At 35.0% G+C, this 23,057-nt stretch overlaps 1 protein-coding gene across 1 annotated transcript in view; it reads left to right on the forward strand.

Annotated features, from left to right (window-relative positions):
- LOC128249552 (uncharacterized) overlaps nucleotides 1-23,057 on the forward strand; it is a 714,438-nt gene that overhangs the window by 610,964 nt on the left and 80,417 nt on the right. The window contains exons 5-6 of the mRNA XM_089363343.1: nucleotides 17,009-17,125; nucleotides 20,046-20,162. Coding sequence (XP_089219469.1) covers nucleotides 17,009-17,125; nucleotides 20,046-20,162 — 234 coding nt within the window. The remainder of the gene's footprint in view (nucleotides 1-17,008; nucleotides 17,126-20,045; nucleotides 20,163-23,057) is intronic.

Below are 23,057 nucleotides of genomic sequence, written 5' to 3' on the forward strand. Positions count from 1 at the left end.
TTACAAAGTAAGTCCTGAGGTCGATTTGTTTGACTAAAGGCTGTGGTCCAGCAAACCTAAATGCAAACGAGAAATGTGTGTCAGTGTGTACCGTGTGTATGTGTGTGTCTGTGTGTGTGTGTATCATATACACAACCATTGCGCACACTTTCATATTCTTGATCCTTGATGTGAGGACGTGAAGCCAGTGAAACTCAAGGCAATGTTTTCAACGGATACATTGAGATATTTGTTCCACACTGAAGTGCAAACACTTCCTTACAACTTCTCACGTGCAAGTACTTCCTTGCCACTTCTCACTCTTGCCGCTACAAATAAAACGAACAGTACGTGGCCTATAGTTATAAAACCTTGACCAACGATTCTATTGTTAACAAATTTTGTTAGAAACCATATAAAAATTAATTATATTGATATAAAATATTTATGTATATATGTATATCTAATACATATACGCATCCTTGTTTATATATCTAACATACGTATGTTTTTCTGTTTAAATATGTATATGTTTTGCAATGTGTCTATATACATGCAGTCCTCAAGAGGCTAAGTGAAAATTATACTCAAGCATTTAATAGAAGCTATAAAATTATCAAATAATAGACCTTCCTTATTTCCGTCCTACGTCTTGCGTTATTAGTTTGGCATTTTGAACTAACCACAATAATATCTTTATAAATACCCCTGTTATGTTACAAAAGCCAAAATAATGTGTATTTATTTTATTTTCACATAGCACCACCACCAACATCAGCACCATCACCGCTCACTCACACACACGCACACACACACACGACCAGCATCCTCACCGCTTCAAGTTATTTCCGAAGCCATAACCGAAACGTACACAAAACAATGTTCACGATGATGATGATGATGATGATGATGACGAAAAGATGATGAACATGACGATGATGATAATAATGATGATGATAATAATGATGGTAATAATAGGAATAATTTTGTTAATAATAATAATAATAATAATAATAATAATAATAATAATAATAAAACAAGAAGAAGGTGAAGAAGAAGATGAAGAATGATTTATCTTATTGCCTCAAGTACGACGGATTTAGAGGACATTACGTGTAGAAATTATAAAACCATTGTTTGCGGCGGTGATGGTGATGGTGATGATGGTGATGCTGGTGCTGGTGGGGTGGGAGTCAGTTACTGTTGGCAGTGTTTAATGGTGGCGGGTTCTACTGGAAGTCTGTTTGGAAGACAAAACGACAAATGTAAACAAACACCGACATACATACCAGAGCATTATAGAAAGAAGCCTACTATAATAATAATAATAATAATAATAATAATGATGATGATGATGATAACCATAATCATAATAATAATAATAATAATAATAATAATAATAATAATAGGAACAAATTGTAATTTCGTGCAGGAAATGAATTTTAAAACATTCAAGTACATGGTTTATGTTGATGTGAACATTATGGCTTCTTCTAGCCCTTAGCCCACCTCACCAACCCTACACACACTCACACACATATATAAAACTCAGCCTCAGTTTTCTAAATCATAATATACATTTAAGCTCTGTTGGCAACAACTGATGCAAACGGCTTTATATATCAATATAGAAAATGGCCATTTGTTGGAAATTTAATGATGGAATAAAATATACAATATCATTTCAGATAATTTTCCCAACATGACATTCAATAATTTAATTTTCAAAGTAATATACTTTGTAATGAAATGAAGGGGAGAGTTAGAGGGAGATGGATCGAAAGTAAGTGGGCGAAATATGAGCGTAAGAGATGGGAAGAAGAGTGTGACGAAAAACCCGCAATATAGTCCTTCATAGCATTCGTTTTCGTTGTAGCACAGATAACAGAAGACACGTAGCAATTAGTTATAGAATGTGACACTTTATATGTGACAGTTTATCTGTGTGTGTGTGTATGCCTGTGTGTGTATGTGTGCGTGTGTGTGTGTGAAGAGGGTAAGGAGGTGAGGCTTGTTGTGTTATTCTCTGAACACGTATCACTCATACATTTACATGCACACACATCCAATCATGTCTCTATACGTTGATACCGACGCTGGAATATAGTTTCACACACGCTCTAATTACTCCGTACTAAAACATGCACCCTCATATATATATGGACAAACTTACACTTACGGAGTAACACATAAATCAGTCACTAAGGTTACTGGATTCACATGTACGCATACACACATTTAAGCACACATGCACAGTTATATACGTACACTTATATGAATCGTAAATGAGTGTTCGGTGCACTAACAGCAGCTACATTGTATCCCTTCTATATAGGAATACAATAATCCCTCGACTATCGCGGGTGTTACGTTCCAAATTATTCCGCGATAGGAGAAAATCCGCGAAGTAGAAACTGTACTGTATATGTTTTTTGATTATCTTTATAATTTGTATATATTAATTTTATTATAAATGCAAAATAGCATCACGGAGGAACCGACGTAAGCTTAAATAATAAACCGTGATAGGTGAATCGCGATATAGAGGGGCATTAATGTAAACAGATATAATTCCTGTTAGTAGGGAGTGTTGCTCTCGCGGCAACGTTGTTTACTCCAGTTATATGATAGTGAACACCTATTGCTCAAAGTAAGATGGTCTGGCTCACCTATCCTGTGCGGACTTTGCACTGAGACTCTTTGGCCGGTTATGTTATAATCCTTTCTATGATTGGCACAAGGCCTGACATTTGGAATGAGGGGAAAAGACGGACGAAATGGTGCTAAGCATTTTGTTCCATGTGCTAATGATTATATGACCTCGCTGCCTTGAATGATCTTTTCTACTCCAGGTACGTGATCTGAAATTTTGCTTTTAAGGATGGGTGAATGGATTAAATCTTCTCCAGGGCTCAACTGGTACTTATTTTATCGACCTCGAATGGATGAATTGTAAAGATGAATTAGGTGGAATTCGAATTCAGGATGTAAAGAAGAAATGGGGTTTAGTACTTTGTCTGGCGATTCTAACGATTCTTCCAGCCCGTCACGCCTAATAATCTTTTCTAGCATAAAGACAATGTCTGAAACTTTAGGAAAAAGGGCTCAGTTAATTACATCCACTCCAGTATTCGACTGGTACTTATTGTTCGACCCCCAAAAGGACGAAAGGCAAAGTCTACATCAGCAGATCTGAAATATGAACAAAGATGCTGACAAAATACCGCTAAGTACATTGTCCGGCATGCTAGCGATTTTGCCAGCTCGTCCCTTTTAGTTATATTATAATCTTGACTATCTGGAGAACAAGATTCGGTGTTATGATGCAGATGATTTTCTCTCAGTTCTAGAAATGGTTGAAAAATCACCTGAAGACTGATTTGGAAAGGAGTAAAATCGAACCATTTAAACAACGTAAAAAAAAACCATGAGCAACCTTGGGCGTGTGCAACCTTCGGAACGGCACACAATGCATTGAGCTTTTGTAGTAGTGCAACTGGCCTGATAATAAGCTATGTTTCAGCCAGCCTGCTTTTCGGGAACAAAGAGCCCATACCTGGTGCAAAACATCGCTGTCGATCAATCACATTGGATGTCTCACTATTTAAAAGCGCCTGAAGATACGAACGCTGAACTAAGCTGATGAAACGGAATGGAGTCGCACTAACACGTAGTTACACCTAACTTTCCTACACAATCTATTTTTCATATCTACTATGTAAACTGCACGCGAATGATTCGGTTATAAATCATCTGCGCATGATGAACATCCTCACTGGAATTCAGAAACATATAAAACTATAATATAATATATTGCACCATATACATTAACCACGGTTAACACCTCATTTGAAGACGAATAATTATCCAATATATCCAGGTATTACATGTTTATAGATAGTATTTTACGCGTGCATTAGGTAAACATCATTAGAATGGCACATAAGAATTTAGTAACAGCTAACATTCGTTCCATTTAGAAATATACGCGTGGGAATAATTAATATGCGATAATATTTGGAGGATTTAGATGTAGACATTCGTTGTGTATGATTTAATAGAATTTGACGTCATAGACCAGGTGATCACCTTGACGTTTCAGCTGCCGTATGATACATATGATTAATTAGTATATTTTATCGCGTTTATTGCACTTCGATATCAGGCTACTTCCATGAAACTATCGAGCGTGTGATATGTGACTATAGTACTCATTGCTGTATGATTACACACGTGCGCGCGCGCACACACACAACACACACGCACACACCCACACACATACATATATATATACGTGGCACTCCGTCGGTTACGACGATGAAGGTTCCAGTTGTTCCGATCAACGGAACAGCCTGCTTGTGAAATTAACGTGCAAGTGGCCGAGCACTCCAGAGACACGTGTACCTTTAATGTAGTTCTCGGGGATATTCAGCATGACACAGTGTGACAAGGCTGGCCCTTTGAAATACAGGTACAAGAGAAACAGGAAGAAAGGGTGAGAGAAAGTTTTGGTGAAAGCGTACAGCAGAGTTCGCCACCACCCCCTTGCCGGAGCCTCGTGGAGTTTTAGGTGTTTTCGCTCGATAAGCTCTCACAACGCCCGGTTTGGGAATCGACACCGCGATCCTACGACTGCGAGTCTGCTGCTCTAACCACTGGGCCATTGCGCCACCACCATAGTCGCCCAGATAACGATAGAATGATATCGTATATTATCCCCAGCTGTATTTATTTCAGTTCCAGAGATTTTAAATGTAAATTATAGCGAGGTGAAAATCATTTCAGAATTTTACTCACTATTTACAACTCGCGTTGTGCAAGGATTTGTTTGCTTTTACAACTGGGATTCACTGTCCAGAGACTCAATCCTATCTTCATATAGGATGCATATATGTGCGTGTGTGAGTGTGTATCTCTGTAGGTGTATCGAAAATATTTTGTTCTTTTTTTATACTTTATATTTTTGTAAGTCTCCGCAGCATCATTTTTGTCTAACACCTTGATTATATCACACTATCATAGATTCTCCTCGGAAATACTCTACTGGTTTATTTCGATACGCATTTGCACAAACACACGCGCACACACATATGAAAAAAGTATATATATATATTATGGATACACGTGTGTTCCTGTCTGTGTATATGTCGGTAAGTTTCTCACTGTCCTTAATCCGAATCTACAAAACCCGCGCGCCGTAATGGTGACGATATGCTCATTAATGGAAAATGTCCATCCTTTGTTTTGAGAGTAAATTTCACTGTCTGTGTTCGCTGTCCGACCGTGAACTTTTTCACACTTAATCTCCAACATTTCCCTTTGGTACCTGTAAAAATAAATACAAGAAGTTAATTTCCAAAAAGAAAGAATTAAATATTTCAACTCTTTTGTGACGTTTGTCTCAGCCTGCATAGCTGGCCGCCAACACTTTTTTCTGCAAAATAGGGATAGCTTATCCTGTTCAGGCTATACTATTAGCATTATCCTGCGTTTGGAATTTAAAATCACTTCTTTAACTTTCTAAGACATCTCAACGCTTCTAAAAGCAAACTTCGTTTGTTTGTTTACGTTCATCGTAATATATATATATATATATATGTGTGTGTGTGTGTGTGTGTGTGTGTGTGTATTATTATTTTTATTATTATTATTATTGAGTGTGAGAGCAGTGTATGCCATCAAAGTGAAACTGGGGTAAAATATACGAAATCCAATATACCAATCATGACTACTCGTCTGACAAGAGACACCAATTTCAACTTCTAATTTGTTGTCTCATTAGTTCCGTGGGTAAGACTTGGATTCAGATTCTACAAGTACAAAGCAAAAGACAAGCATATGTGCGCGATAAGGTGATTTCGTATCAAGATAAACAGCGCATGACCTTGCAAGCGGGGCCTAGTTAGAATTTTTGTCAGCTCGAGTAGCCCATCTCACTCAAAAGGTCCCTGAATAAGGTTTGTTTAAGGATGATGAAAAAAACAGCCATGTTTCCAGAGGTAAATTATTCAAATCCCAAAGAATTCCGCTCCACACATGGCTATGATGCTCCTCCACTCCCTCTGCTCGTGATCAGAAATGCACATATCATCGGCCACCAAGTGACATGCTCAACTGTTTATGGTCAATCAATTGAGAAGCAAATCCGTAGTATTGAGCAGAATATTTCCTGTAGCCCATCTTTTATACCAAGACAAAACAATGTACTATTATTATTATTATTATTATTATTATTATTATTATTATTATTATCAATGATAACAATATCAGATGCTACTTCCTGTGTTTTGTTGCGTTTTTTCCGGCTAAGAATAATCCTGTGACTTGTCGATATTCCGCTGCTATTTCTGACTGGAAGAAATGCCGCATACAGGATCAATCCTCGTCTCGTGAGAATTGATATTGTTCAGATTATTGTGATTATTTTATTTCATGTTGTATATTTTATTTTTATTTATTTATTTCAAATATAATTCTATATTTTAATTTAATTTTATATTTTATTTCATTTCAATTTTTCTTTCCCTTTTTCAGGTATTATTTTTTTGTTTACTTTGCTGTTCTTTTAGTTTTTATTTAATTTAATTTCTATTTTTTTTTCACCAAAAGTCATTAGTGAAAGACCATTCTAATTAATAAATTAGAATTAAAAAGGAAGAAATGAAGAAATGCGACAGAAACTAGTCTGCTAAATTACTAAAAATACTAATAACCTAATAAATCGTCTTGTGTACAAGTTGAAGAAGAATATCACGACTGCCAGATCAAATAATTTTGAGGAGACGGAGAGCTGGTGGCGTTGGTGGTAGTGATGGTGGTAGTGGTGGTGGAGTTTGTGGTGGCGGCGTTGGTGGCGCTAGGGGGTGGGGTAGAACGTGCGGTGTAAAATGGTAAATCAGAAAATTCTTGATTATTGGAATCCATGCAACGCTGAGAGTAGTAGTGATGATGACGATGATGATGACGATGGTGATGATGATGATGATGATGACGCTGTTGAAGATGATGATGACGATGGCGACGACGACGATGAGGATGATGATGATGATGATGATGATGATGATGTGTGAGGTGCGAAGTGTAATGACAAGAATACCGTTATGGCTAATTTTAAAAATTATTATTATTATTTTTTTTTTTTTAATGATTACTATTATCATCATTGTTATCGTCATCATCATTATCATCGTCATCGTCCTCATCATCTTTATTATTATTATTATTACTACTACTACTAATACTACTATAATAATTTTATCATTCAAATTTATTTTTATTTGTAGTAGCTGCAGCAGCAGTAGTAGTAGTAGTAAGAAGAAGAAGAAGAAGAAGAAGAAGAAGAGGAAGAAGAAGAAGTGGAGGAGGAGAAATCCACATCAAATGATATCTCTATCCTTTTAGATTCCTTGGAATATCTGTGTATCACTCAGTTATTATTACCACGTGTGACAACAACAACAACAACAATAACAACAACAGCAACATCATCGACGATGAGGAAGATAACTATGACGATGAACATGATGATCACGCCTACAACATCAACAACAACAACAAATGAAACTTTACAAACAGGAACAGTAATAACGACGATTGCAGGCGAGTGGTAGAAGAAGTACACCATAAAAATGAAAAAAACAATAAAAATAAAAGGAAAAAAAAAAAGAAGAAACAACAACAAAAAGAAAACAGTTCAATGGCAACAATTAAATTCATCATATACAGAAACCACAGCAACAACAACAGCAACAGCAGCAGCGAAGGTAATAACTTGAGAATTAAGAAGCAATGAAAAACACTCGAAAACATCACTAAGTCGATGCTAAAGGAGTCGTTGATGATGATGAGGTTGATGATGATGATGAGGAGGAGGAAGTCGAGGAGGGAAGGGAAAGTGGAGGATGGTGACGGCGACGACGACGATGAGAATGACAGGAACCACCACGACTATAATGATGGCGGGGATGACGAAATGGAGGACGACGGCGACAACGATCACGGGGCAAAGAAGACGATGCTGCTGCTGCTGCTGCTGCTGCTGATGATGATGATGATGATAACAGTGATGATGATGATGATGATGAAAACGGTGATGATGATGATGATGTTATTGACCTTGATCGTCATGAATGCGCCGGTAATATTAATTCAAATACATACGCCTCTTTAAAACAACAATGTAAGTTGATTGAAACAAAATAGATATATTTATTTCTTTATAGCCCACAGGGGTGTTAAACATAGAGGGGGCAAACAAGGACAGACAAAGGGATTAAGTCGATTATTTAATCCAGACAAATAGATTAAGTCGAAAGGCAAAGTCGACCTCGACGGAACTTGTGGTCAGAACGTAACGGCAGACGAAATACCGCTAAGCATTTCGCCCTGCATGCTAACGATTCTGTCAGTACCCCGCCTTTAACAGTCATCAAATATGTATTTCTTTATTGCCCTCAGGGGGAATAGACATAGAGGGGACTAACAAGGTCAGAGAAAGTGCCTAACGGCTACTTATTTAATTGACCCCGAAAACATGAAAGGTAAAGTCGACCGCGGCGGAATTTGTACTCAGAACGTAACGGCAGACGAAATATCACGAGGTATTTCGCCCGGCCTGCTAACGATTCCGCCAGCTCACCGGTCTCACACAATAGACATATTGAAAGCAACAACGATGCTCATATTTTAACATGATCCCCCAAATTACCCACAAGTATATCAAGGTAGACAAAAGCTCTAGCGTTTCAAAACAGCAAGTAAGGTTTCTATATATAAACCTGCTGGAAACTATATAAATCATATCTGAACGATAATATTAGGGCTATCGTGATTGTATTGAAGGCAGAGTATCATGGAGATATCTTATAAGTCTCTAGTATCAGTTTTGCTGGAGAGAGGGAAGTTAATGGTCCTTGACATATCAGAGTTGCTGATGGATTAACGTGAGATAAGTTTATATTAAGGATGCACACTAATGAAAAGCAAGAGCCATATGTTAGAAATGATGATATCAATATAAGTGTTAGTGAGTATCTGTGTGTCTGTTTGTGTATGTGTCGCACACACATATATATATACGTACAAAAATACACACACACACACACACACACACACACACATATATATATATATATATATATATATATATATATATATATATACACATAAGCATACAAATACATATATTCACATACATACATATAAATATATAATATATATATATATATATATATATATGTATATATATTTGCACAAATAACTATTACATATATATACCCATATACATATGCATATATGTGTGTATATATATATATGTATGTATATATATATATATATATATACAAATATATATATAACACGCTCATATATAACAGTGTGTGATATGGGTTTATCTAATTAGGCACGTATCCATTATATTCTATAGGCATATGGGAATCTTTCGATAGATAGATAGATATACATACTTATATAGTTACACACATATACACTCATGCCACAAACAAAACACGCCGGTGTACATACACAGACAGACACACAATTTTACTTAAGTGGAATATATCTTCTAAAATCGGATTCATGTGAAGTTGCATACAGAGAAACAGAAGGAGCTGGAAGAGTTTTCAAGTAGGCGTTATATCACATTCATTAAATGATATTAACATAATGAAATAATATTAATAATATCGAGGCATCACTAGATGGAGCTACAGACAGTGTAGGGCCTTACAGCATGTTCACATTGATGGAGTCTACTTCTCTCAACATGTATCTTTTGATATTATCTGTGATAACATGTGGTTGTCGCTACATGTCGCTATTGACAGTAGGGCGTGGATATTGCATATAATTCCAAAAGAGGGAGATGGCAGAATCATTAGCACACCGGACAAAAATGTTAGCTGCGTTTCGTCCGTACTTATGTCCCGTGTTCTACTTCTGCTGAGGTCGAACTTGCATTTTTCAACTTTTCAGGGTCGATGAAATAAGTAACTTTCGAGACCTTTCTTCTAAAATTTCAGACCCTATATGCCTATAGAAGAACGGATCTTATATTCTAGGCCCAGACGTGGCTGTGTGGTATGACGTTTGCTTCCCAATCAGATTGTTCCGGGTTCGGACCTATCTTCTGGCACCATGGAGTACTCCGTCGGTAACGGCGTCGAGGATCCCAGCTTCCACCTGAAATTAACATCCAAGTGGCTGAGTACTTCACAGCCACGTGTACTCTTAACGTAGTTCTCAGGGAGATTCAGCGTGACGTAGAGTGTAACAAGGGTGACCCTTCGAGATACATGTACAACTCATTTTTGCCAGCTGAGTGGACTGGAGCAACGTGAAATAAAGTGTCTTGCTCAAGGATAGGACGCGTCGGCGGGAATTTGAACTCACGACCTTACGATCGTGAGACGAATGCCCTAACCACTATGACATGCGCCTCCACAATATATATATTGTGGATGGGGAGGAGAAGGAAGGGAGGAGGAAATTAATTGTAATAATAAGGAGGATGATAGTAGTAGTAGTAGTAGTAGTAGTAGTAGTAGTAGTAGTGGGGGGAGTAGTTGTTGTAACGATAATAAGGAGGAGGACGTCTATGATAATGGTGAACTCTATTATTATGATTATTATTATTATTATTATTATTATTATTATTATTATTATTATTATTATTATTATTACAAATATTAATATGAGAGACGACGAGAATATCATTAATGCCGGTAGCTTTTGAATTTCAGTGGCAAATTGTAAATAAGATTAAATTTATTATAATCAAGAGAGAAACTTATTTAATTGATAAGAACGTAAAAGCTGTGTTACGTTGGCTGAAACTAAATTACGACAATGGTGAAACGAGACAGCAGGAATATCGGAGATTTGTTAATTGGAATATAAATGATGACGTGTCTCATATGATGGAGAGGAGTATAGCGGGCGTGGGTGGGTATGCGCGGGTATATATGTATATATATTCGTGTGTTTATGCGTGTGTGCGTGTGCGTGCGTTTTTGTGTGTGTGTGTGTGTGAGTTTGGTTGTGTGCGTATGTCTATATCTATCTATCTTTCTCGCTCTCTCTTTCTCTCGTAATATATATATATATATATATATATATATATATATATATATATATATATATAAGAGAGAGCGAGCAAGATAAATAGATAGATATAGACGTCCACACATTTATGTATATATATATATATATATATATATATATATATATATATATATATATATACATATATATACATATATATATCTCACGAGAGAAAGAGAGAGCGAGCAAGATAAATAGATAGATATAGACGTCCACACATTTATATATATATATATATATATATATATATATATATATATTTCAGTCGATATGATTGTTCGTTAAATCCACAACTCATTTTCTTATGCCTCTCTGTTGAAGAGAGTAGGCTCGAAACGTAAAAGACATTCTCACTTTCCCGAGCGTCAAACTACTACACCTGCTTGTTATTTATAAACCTGCATTCGTCTTATTTTTTCTCTAATTTTCAACATACGTACGTTTCTATGCTCGTATGTATGACGATAATAATAATATACTGATGACGAGACGATGGCGGCGATAACGATTATGATGTCGATGAAGACTATGACGATGTTTGATCAAGATCACGTATAGCATGACAACGATGACAGTGAACACGATGGTTGTTTGCTTTGGCAGAAACGGCGACGGTTTTTTATATTGCTCTTGAACATTATTAAGCAAATTTATTGTGACCATATGTTTATTGTGCAGCAGAAACGTTGCTAGAGTCTTTAAAGAATATATATATATATATATATATATATATATATATATATTCTAAGTTAGTTCATTTTAAATTCGTGAGTTCGATTCATCTTTATGTTGGAGTTCGAAATTTTAATCAGGGAATTAGTGGGATGAAATTCACTGAAAAATCTTGGGAGTGTATAAAGACGTATACTTAATGTTTGCATAATGGTTTTTTTATAGTGATATTGCTGGGATGTTTGTTGTATTCTGCTGAGCGAGTAAAGTAGACAGACAGTTGAGAATGACACTTCTTATTTAATAGCAAGTAGTATAACGGAAAAATTCCACACTCCTTTGCATAAAGAGCGTCACTATCTAAGCGTCAATGGCCACATTTTCTTTGTTTTCTCGGTGAGGTAATTATGGGGGGTGTTTTTTCCCGAGGACTTTATCTTTTCTACTTGTAATGTTTTCTCTTCTTTTCTTTCTGTAAAATATGGTGTTAATAAAACGAAGTCCATTTACAAAATAGAGCCTTATAAAATTGTAAAGTTAATTCAAATATATAATATTCTCTAGACCATGTATTACTAGTCCTCTTCATCATAAATGTGCTTTGAAGATTGCTTCGTAAAACTCATATTATTCGTCTTTCCTTATTAGATTTGATTTTAAAATATCGTGGCTTAAAATTAACTGGACCAAAAGTATGATACTTCACGATATAATTGTCAGAAGCAAATTGTTTTCGTAAATCATTGGTCTTCAAACATTCTTTAAAATGCCCTTTAATACATGCAAACGAAAGTGCGTCCATATTTTAGTTTTATTTTCAAAAAGTGGGAGCCAAATCTTATTTGAATAGCACTCTGCCTTTCTAAAAATGGAAGGCAACAAGATAATGCAATACCAAACACAGTGCCTGAGAAAAACATGATAGTATTGACTGGTATTGATCGTCTTCGATTATTTTCTGTTCATTTAGATTTGAACTGTGGATAAAAAAAACAGCAAGATTTTTAATAAGAATAGTAACACCAGTAGCAGCAACAAAACCAAAACTTATATTACGCCATTAGTGTGCGAGAATTAACGAGAAAATCTTCATGAAATCACACTCTGCAGATTTTAGAACCTGGCTGAATACGTTGATGTGTGTGTGTGTGTGCGTGTGCGTGTGAGTACACACACACACACACACACACACACATATATATATATATATATATATATATATATATATATATATATATATATATATATATATATATACATATATAGATGTGTGTGTGTTTATGTATGTATATATATATATATATATATATATATATATATATATATATATATATATATATATATATAACCGTGAGGGTAGTCGTAGCTGGAACGTAATCGATCATTTATCTATTTGAACAACATTAATTAATCAATAAGTTTCAAGCACAGCAAGACTGACAACGCAGATTGTTATCCACCAACGATTCCTTGCAGGCTCCTAATCTTCTAAATACTTAATTTATCAGTCCTTATCTGAGCAATATCAAAATTAAATATACTTAATTAAATATACTTATAATCGGGCATCGATAATTTGTTTCGATTCTTATTCTACAGCTTTTGATTTTGGTTTTTTTTTTTTTTTTTATGAAGAATTCAATGTTACATTTTACCTATTTCTATTTGTAATATCTTCCATATTACACATTGAATGGATTCGGTTATTTGACTGCGATGTTTAATTGATCACATCAAGTTTCTCCTCACAAGGAGTGCCTGGCGCCTCCAGTCACTAACAAACCTCAGACTGATCTCTGACCGACTTATTTAAAATATCGGTTTATCACAGAATTTTATTGTATTTACTTAATGGTTCATAGACGATATCGTTCTTTTCGTTTTCTCGAAATTCTACCTAATTGACATTATGTTACTATACCGCTTTGTTGTCAGTTGGCAGTTCGTTTGTTAGCATTAATAGGCAGTGCGGCGTCTTGCTTGTCACTGTGTTAATTGCAACTGGGTCACCACTTTTATCTCCAATATTATTACGCCATCTGATATTTACACGGTCTGCAATTCAGGCTAAGTTGTTGCTTTTTTTTTCTTTTTTGTCGAGGTGAATTTGTTCAAGTGTCTGCAGTGTGGTAATATTTCGTTGCTGCTGTTGAGTAAACGCAAAGGGTACGTAGTAATGAAGCAGTATGTCTGCACCAATTATTGAGTACCTTATTCCAATTTTGTTTCTAAAGCGTAACATTTGAATATATATATGTATTGGTAGGTGTGCGTGTCTGTAATTATGTGTGCATGTGCTTATGTAAGTTTGAAAGTATTTGTATCTGTGTGTGTGTGTGGATGTGCTCATATATGTTTGCATGTATAAGGTTGTGTGTGTGTGTGCAAGTTTTATGCGCGTGCGCTTTCACATGCCTGAGTGTGTGTACGAAATTCATCCAACACACTACTTCACCTTTCATTGGGATGAATCGCAACATTTGAAAACATGTGTGAGTGTATGTATATTTGTATAACTATATGTATCTATGTGTGTGGGTGTGTACGCAGGGCTCTGTATTCTGTCTCACTGCTTGTTGCCTTGGGCGAATATCTCTTACCATCGCTCCCAGCCAATCAAAACCTTGCGAAGGGATTTGGTAGAAAAAAAGTGAAAGCCCATCGTGTGTATATATAAATATGTGTGTATGTGTGTATTTTGTGGGGAGGGGCGTGAGTGAGTGCACGTGCACGCGCACGCGTTTGGGCTATGTCTATGCGCATATACATGTATTTCGGATTGGAATATTTTACTTCGTATACCCTACGGAAAGCGTTTAATTGTATTCTTCATATTTTGCTTAATTTTATGCGCATGTACATGCATATATATACATAAGCCCTCTCGGTCTCTCTTTGCCTTTCTCTTTTTCTTTCTATCTCTCCCTCCTATTCTGTCTCTCTTCTTTGTTTCTCTCCCTGTCTGTCTATCTGTATGACTGTCTCTGTCTTTGTAGTTATGTGTGTGTGTGTGTACATTTGTGTCTCTCTTCTCCGTATTCACACACACCCACTCACGCTCACACACTCGCACTAACATTCCCCCACACACATAAACACAAACACACACACACAAACACACACACGCACACACACACACACACGCACACACACACACACACACGCACACACCACCTATATACTTGACAATGTTTATTTCTATGGTCAGTTATAATGACGACTTAATTGGCCGAATCTTCGAAATCCCTATCAATATTCTTGTTTAAGAATAAGAACTATCTAAATCCCAATCTACATCCATGTCTATCTATCTATCTATCTATCTATCTATCTATCTATATATATATATATATATATATATATATCTGTCTATCTATCTATGTATCTATATATATATATATATATATATATATATATATATATATATACATTTATATATATATATATGTGTGTATGTACGTATGTATCTATGAACGTATGTGTGTACGTATGTGGGTATGTACGTACGTGTATGTATGTATCAATGTATGTATGCATGCATAAAGTGTAGCGGCAGAAACAGAGATGGAGAGAGAGTGAGAAAAAGTGCCGTGTTGATTTCAGTTTGTATACATATACATATACGTAATCTATTTGTTTCACCTTTTACTTTCTTAGTTTCTCCTCCAATAAACGTAATAATAATCATTTATTGGTAACAGGTAAAAAAAAATATATAAATATTTGCAAATTACAAATATTTATAAAACTATAAATATAACATATGGACCCGTTAGATTCTTTTCTCTCGTTGAAAATTTAGACAATCATCGTGTTCTCGTTATTCCATTTATCAAACTTCATTTATATTGCTATTTGTTTTAATAAATTAAACTTAAACATATTAAGATTTTTTTGCAAACATACAAAGGAAAAGAAGGAAAAAAGCGAGAATAAAAGACAGGACAACATTAGTGATGTGTCTGGTTGCACTAAATGTGAAAAAAAATTAATCACTAGAATAATAATTATTTGTTTATTACTTGCAATTATTGATTAACTTTTATTTAATATATAATTTTTTTGTATTGAGTTTTTTTTTTAATTTAAAATTATTTTTGTTATCAATTTTTATTTCGCCAATATTTTCTTTTTGTCGTTATTCAATTTTTTAATTAGATTTTGTTCCAATTTAAACCATGGTAAGTTAAGCATGATACCAAAATTTGGCTCAAACCTCGAATATTTAAGACATTAAATAGCAGAAAATAATATTAAAAAATAAATTGCTAAATAAATATAACAAGGAAATCATTTCAGATTAATTATAGATTTAATTTTATTTAATTTTATTTTAATGTAAATTTAAATATATTACGTTTCTCGTTTACTAATTGGCTGCAGTCTAGCGAGGGCCATGTAAGGTCATGTATAACCAAAGGTTAGCTGAAGTGGCATGAACATTTCTTGTTTTCGATTGTCGATCGAATTAGAACTGTCCTACAAATATCACAGAAAAAAGCGCGGCCTAGTACTTAGAGGATTTTTAGCTCAGTATCAGGACAGTTTTGCTTCAATTATTTAACCAAACGGTGCTTAATAATAATAATAATAATAATAATAATAATAATAATAATAATAATAATAATAACATCCCAGGAGGACCATGTCTCAGGGGAATCCTTGTGCTAAGTACTGCTCACATCCTTAGAAAAACCTTATCAATTTATTTCCCTACTGCCCCCGCCATTCTACCCGGCCCCCCTCCTTAACAAGACTTCAGTCATACTGTAACATGTCTTATCCTTCACTCGCCCTAGGATGCTGAGAGTGTCTCGGCAAGTGATTCGACAAACCTGCAGATTACAAAGGAAAGAAAGAGAAAAAGGGTAAAGAAAAGGAAAAAGAACATATAATGAAACAGTTTTGTGTAAATATGAAATTCACCCGCCACATTATTCATCCCGCCAGAGCGTGATGTTAATAACTCACAGACATATTGCTCCTCTTGCATTTTGAGGACTGAATGTGTAGCAAATTCAGAATATTTTCTAAGATGCACTTTCAAGTCTTTTTTCAAGATTGCAGCCGTTTGGTGTAAAATGTTCGACAAGTTCTGTCAAACTACATGCAGAGAACAAAAAGCAACGGAGATATTTACTGTGGCAAAATTTGAAACCATTATTATTGCTGTTGTTGTTGCTGTTGTTCTTGTTACTATTTCTTCTACTACTACTACTACTAATTATGCAACCTCAATTGTTTTTCTATTTTCAAGGAGTAAAGGGCGAAAAAGGTGACAAAGGTAACATCGGAACAAAAGGTGAGCCAGGTGAATCAGGACTTCATGGCTTAACAGGTCCTCAAGGCCCCTCAGGTCCTCGAGGACCTAAAGGTATGTATAATGAAGTATATAGTGATACATAATGAAACTTAATTCTCCGTACTCGTCTCTCTAATCATGCATGATCATAAATACTTGACACTCAGACAAACACACAAACATACATATAACAATACGTATGAATGTATGTATGTATGTATGTAGATAGATATGCAGTTAGATAGATAGATAGATAGATAGATAGATACATAGATAGATAGATATATAGATAGTCCAAACATACACATCTAAGCATACATACGTGGTTTAGTGTCGGTGGTAGTGGGTTGACGACCGTAAGGTCATGAGTTCGATTCCTGGCGGTGCTTTTTGTCCTTGAGCAAGACACTTTATTTCATGTTGCTCCAAACAACTCAGCTGCCGAAAATGAGTTGTACCTGTGTTTTAAGAGGTCAGCCTTTGCACCCTTTTCGTTACGCTGAATTTTCCAGATAACTACGTTAAGGGTACACGTGTCTGTGGAGTGTTCAGCCACTTGCACGTTAATATAACGTGGAGACTCTTCTGTTGATCAGATCAACTGGAACCCTCGTTGTTGTAACTGACGGAGTACCAGTATGTGTATGTATGTATGTATGTATGTATGTATGTATTACTGTCACGTCTCACGAATAAAACGTTTTGGGACCGTATAGTGACTGGTGATGAGAAATGGGTTCTCTATAAAAATGTCAAGCGCCGAAGACAGTGGGTAGGGAAAGGAGAAATACCGTCTCCTCAGAAATACCATGTAAGATGTTATTATCTGTTTGGTGGGATATGAAATGTTCAATATACTTTCAACTTTTAAACCAAACGATAACAAAGGAGATCTTCTGTGAGCAACTTGAACCGCTTAAGTCAGCACTAGGAGAAAAACGATCACCTTTAGTTTCAAGACGAAAAGTGTCCTTCCATCAGGATAATGCTCGGCCATTATCATTTATTCTACAGCCTTCAAAATCATTTGGACAGAAAAAATATGAATTCTGTAGACGAAGTCAGAACAGTAACGGAGGAGTATTTTTCGTCACGGATTAGTGAATTTGGGAAGAGAGGCCTCGCAAGTCTACCAGATAGATAGAAGAGCATTGTAGAAAATGAAGAGTATATTTTAGATTAAAACAAGGACTTTGTCTATCTTAATTTTGAAACATAAAAGAAGTATTGAAAAAGACATTACTTATGGGATACCCCAATATGTATGTATGTAGGCATCTATACATTCATGTGGGCATATATAACATAAGATGCTGAAGGGTAAATATACTGTATATATGTAAAGTTTCTTCATATAAATTGAAAAGTAATAGAATCCGTTTCCAAATTCTTATTTTGTGAAAACTGTATGAAATGCAAATGAGTTCATTAATATAACCATGAGAAGCCTCAAACATGCAGTAGATACTAGATTGCATAAACATTTCCTTACATGTCAATTCATATAAAATTACTATGTAAGGTGTCTGTCTGGAACAAGTGATAGTATTGTCTCTAAAGAATCAGCTTATACTCGCTTAGCACAGATACACAAATCATGTCCAGTCATTCAGTCTTGAGATCGTATTCTCTTAATTCTGAAACATTTTTGGCCAGATACGTAGTACCACATAAGAAAAGAAGTCAGAGTATGCAAAATGTTTAAGAAAGAATACCATACAACAATGGAACATGCAGATGTAAATTTAGCATTGCGGAAATGCATCATATATTGAGGGCAACGCCCTAAGCATTCTGAGATTAAAACCTAAACAAAAGGGAGGTCACTTTGACCGAATTCGCTGTCTGAAAGATTTGAGCCTGTAGAATTAGAGAACCAGATATATTTCAAGCATTACATTCTTTCAAAAATAATTGTTTTTATCCTGAGAAATATCTACTTCAATGCGGGAATCTATTTTATATAACATCCAATCCTTCAAATATATCATCTCTAAAGGAACAATGAATACTGCGTAAAAAAAATTTTCCCAAGAATATCAGCAGAAATAAATATACATATATAGGTATCCTTTTATGCTCTTATAAAGCGAATGTCTACAAACACATGTATATATGCATATACATACATACATGCATACATACATATGTGCGTTGCTACAGATAGACAGACAACCGCATAGATAGATAGATAAATAGATAGACAGACAGACAGGCAGACAGACAGACAGACAGATAGATAGATAGATAGATAGATAGATAGATAGATAGATAGATAGATAGGACCACTGCAATAAGTGTGTGAATCTGAGAGGAAAATATGTCGAATAAAATTATAATTAGCCGATCCTACTGTATATTCTTTTACTTACAGGTATGAACAATTCATCACCCCTCTTCGTATATATGTGAGTGTTTCTGTGTGTGTGTTTGTATGTGTGTCAAGGGGTATTTATAATAATACTGGCTGACCCTGTTCCATCAAAAATGACAGCTAACTGTGGTATTTTATATATAAATAAGTTACAAAATAAGGTAAATAATAATCACACATACAAACGTTCACATACTTCCTTTGTACATGCACACACATACACACACACACACACACACACACAAGCATTCACATATCTCCCTTTTATATACACACACACATACTCATACTGTGCAGAGTTGAAATGCTGATCTATTTTCATCCCGTGCTTCCTTATTCCTCTATCACCCCTTACTTTCTGTCATTGCTATTACTTTCTTTCGCTCTCTGTCAGTCAGAGCTATTACTCTCACTACATTTCCTTCACCGAATTACAACGTTCTCTCCTCTTCCCTCAATTATACCACTTTTTCTCCTACTCCGTTCTACTCCTACTCTGTGATTTTGGACAAATATATATATATATATATATATATATATATATATATATATATATATATACTGCGCTCATTATTATATTAGATGTATAAACATAATCACAACCGTTACTTGTTTTAGGTGATCCTGGACATACTGGACCACCAGGACCTGTTGGCCCAAAAGGAGACCAAGGCATTATGGGAAGACCCGGGATACCAGGAAAACCAGGAAAAGATGGTCAGCCTGGCCAACAAGGTAAGAATATGTTATACATTCCTACTATCAAACACAAATATCTTGTAAAAACAACGATGCGCGACACTTTCGGGTCAATAGTCCGATTTTCAGATTTCTCCTGAGTACATAAAATGACAAAAGAGTACGTAATTGCACATGCATGTATATATATATATATATATATATATATATATATATATATATATATATATATATATATATATATACATATATATATATATATATGTGTGTGTGTGTGTGTGTGTGTGCGTGTGTGTGTGTGTGTGCGTGTGTATGTATGTATGTTTGTATGTATGTATGTATGAGGTACAAAATAGAGATTAAGATGTATTGGGTACTTAAGTTGAGGCACCAAAAATTAGTGCAGTATTATCCGTACAATTTCAAAATAAGGTGGATAAAATCAAAATAAGCAACAGGATATTCAGAGGTGATGCAATACGATCGTTTCAATTGGATATCTCTGCATTGAATTGATTTAATGATTGTATTGTTCAATTAAATAGAGCTGCTTGAAACGGTTGTACTGTATCTCCTCCGGATATCCCAAGATATGGAGGACACTATCAGATGGCTAGTTACATCACAGACAATCAGGTGATGCTTTACATCAAAGACAGAGATAATAATAATAATAATATAATAATAATAATAATAATAATAATAATAATAGTGGCAGGGTGTGATATGAGCACAAACCGCAGACAGAGGCAGAGTCGGACATTAGCAAAATCTTCAGGGATTTCTCAATCCAAGCATATCAGGTGCTAGACCGGACCTAGTGGTGGTGGACAAGGTGCACCACATATGCTATATAGTTGGTGTTGAATGCCCCTTTGACCCACGAATAGTCAAGAACGAAAACAAAAAGATAGATAGATACAACTCTCTTAAGTAAGAAATAGCCTGGTTATGGAAAATGAAGAAGGTGAAGATAGTGCTAATTATTGTTGGGCCCTTGGTAACAGTATCAGAATGCATCAAGAGGAATATAAAGGAAATTGGGATCGAGTGCCCAGTAGAAGTCTTACAAAGGTCTTGCCTCCTTGGCACAGGCAGAATAATCAGGAAAGAATTAGATAGCTGAAAAAATGAATAGCATGTTACCATAGACTGCAAACCCGCTACGCATGCCAGACTCCGGTTGCTCCAACAAAACCTGTGAAAATGAAAAAAAAAAAAAATTTTTAAATAATAATAATAATAATAATAATAATGGTTTCAATTTTTCCACAAGGGCAGATATTTTGGGAGAGGGATGAGTCGATTATATCGACCTCAGTGTTTCACTGGTACTTATTTTATCGATCCCAAAATGGATGAAAGGCAAAGTTGACCGCGGTAGAATTTGAACTCAGAACGTAGCGATGGGCGAAATACCGCTAAGAATTTCGTCCAGCGCGTTAACGATTCTGCCAGCTCAATAATGACGATGATGATTTCTTTTATTGGCCACAAGAGCCCAAGACATGGTAGACAATATCAAAGTCTCGCCTAGAGGAAACATATTACGAGGAATAGAATCCATTATTCATAACATTTGCTGAGATTAAATACCTGAAAGAATAAGAATGAAGATGCATGCGGCAATTTTTTTCTTTTTTTCTTTTGGTTTTCTTTGTTTTATCTCATTTCAAAGTTTAGACGAGACGTAATAAATACGAAAACTGTGAGCTTATGTTCTCACGTCATAATTTTGTGCAAAATCTCTGTACAGACAACATTTGAAGTATATTGAAGTATACTGAGCTCTTAAATAAACAGTTACCTTATACATATATTTAAATAATTGTGTGTGCCTGTATCTGTGTGTATTGCTCATTCTCTAATAATGATTGCCATCCTTTCTACTCATGAACTCGAGCATTTTAACACTGTATTCTAATTTCCTGTTAGCAGCTATTTCTTACATAATGTCTGAAACAAATAAATACACTTTCTTTAAAATATTTGTTTGTTTGCAAGTAGCATTTGATTTGTTGTATATATTTCCAATTATATCGGGTGTAAAAATATTGCATATATTTTTCACAAAATGGCTGAAACAATTAAGTTAATATTTCCTAAATTTATATTTAATTATAAATCGCTACAAACGTAAGAGACTACTTTTTTTTATATAAGGATTTGTTGGTTTTATATTTTACAATTTTTATATAATTATAATTTGTTGACATATATTCCATATTACACCGATATATATATATATATATATATATATATATATATATATATATATGTATCTTCAATTCTGAAATTCAGAAATTAAAACAATACCTACATACTTCTCTTGTTCTTTTCTTTTATATATATATATATATATATATATATATATATATATATATATATATATATGAATATATAAAATTAAACGTACCTAAATGTGTCTGTGTGTGTCTGAGTGTGCGTACTTGAGTGTAAGTTTTGTGTGAGTTTGCGTGTATCTGGCGGAGCCTAGTGGAGCTTTAGGTGTTTTCGCTCAGTAAACACTCACAGCACCCGTTCTCGGAACGCGCGCGTGTGGTTATAGTATGAGAATAGTGCGAAACGAAATGATTGTGGAGCAGGAAGTTAGTAAGCATCGAGCATGTACGTATAACGTTTAGTTATGATAAATATGTCGTCTTTATTTACTGTTTGTTTTCCATACATTCCTTTATATGTGTGTATGTGTGTTTGTGTGTATGTATGCATGCATGTATGTATGAATGTATGTGTGTGCGCGCTCTTGTGTAGAATTAGCTGCAAATTACACACATGACCACCTCAAATGTATTCATGCGTATAAACATACTGGAAATTAGAGCAACGAATGGAAATGCATATTGTTATATCAATTTCAGGACTTGATGTGTTGTTATATAGCCTAAGAGAAACATGAGAAGCAGATTC

The sequence above is a fragment of the Octopus bimaculoides genome, chromosome 15 (assembly GCF_046866305.1).
Source record: "Octopus bimaculoides isolate indiv1 chromosome 15, ASM4686630v1, whole genome shotgun sequence".
Lineage (NCBI taxonomy): Eukaryota > Metazoa > Mollusca > Cephalopoda > Octopoda > Octopodidae > Octopus > Octopus bimaculoides.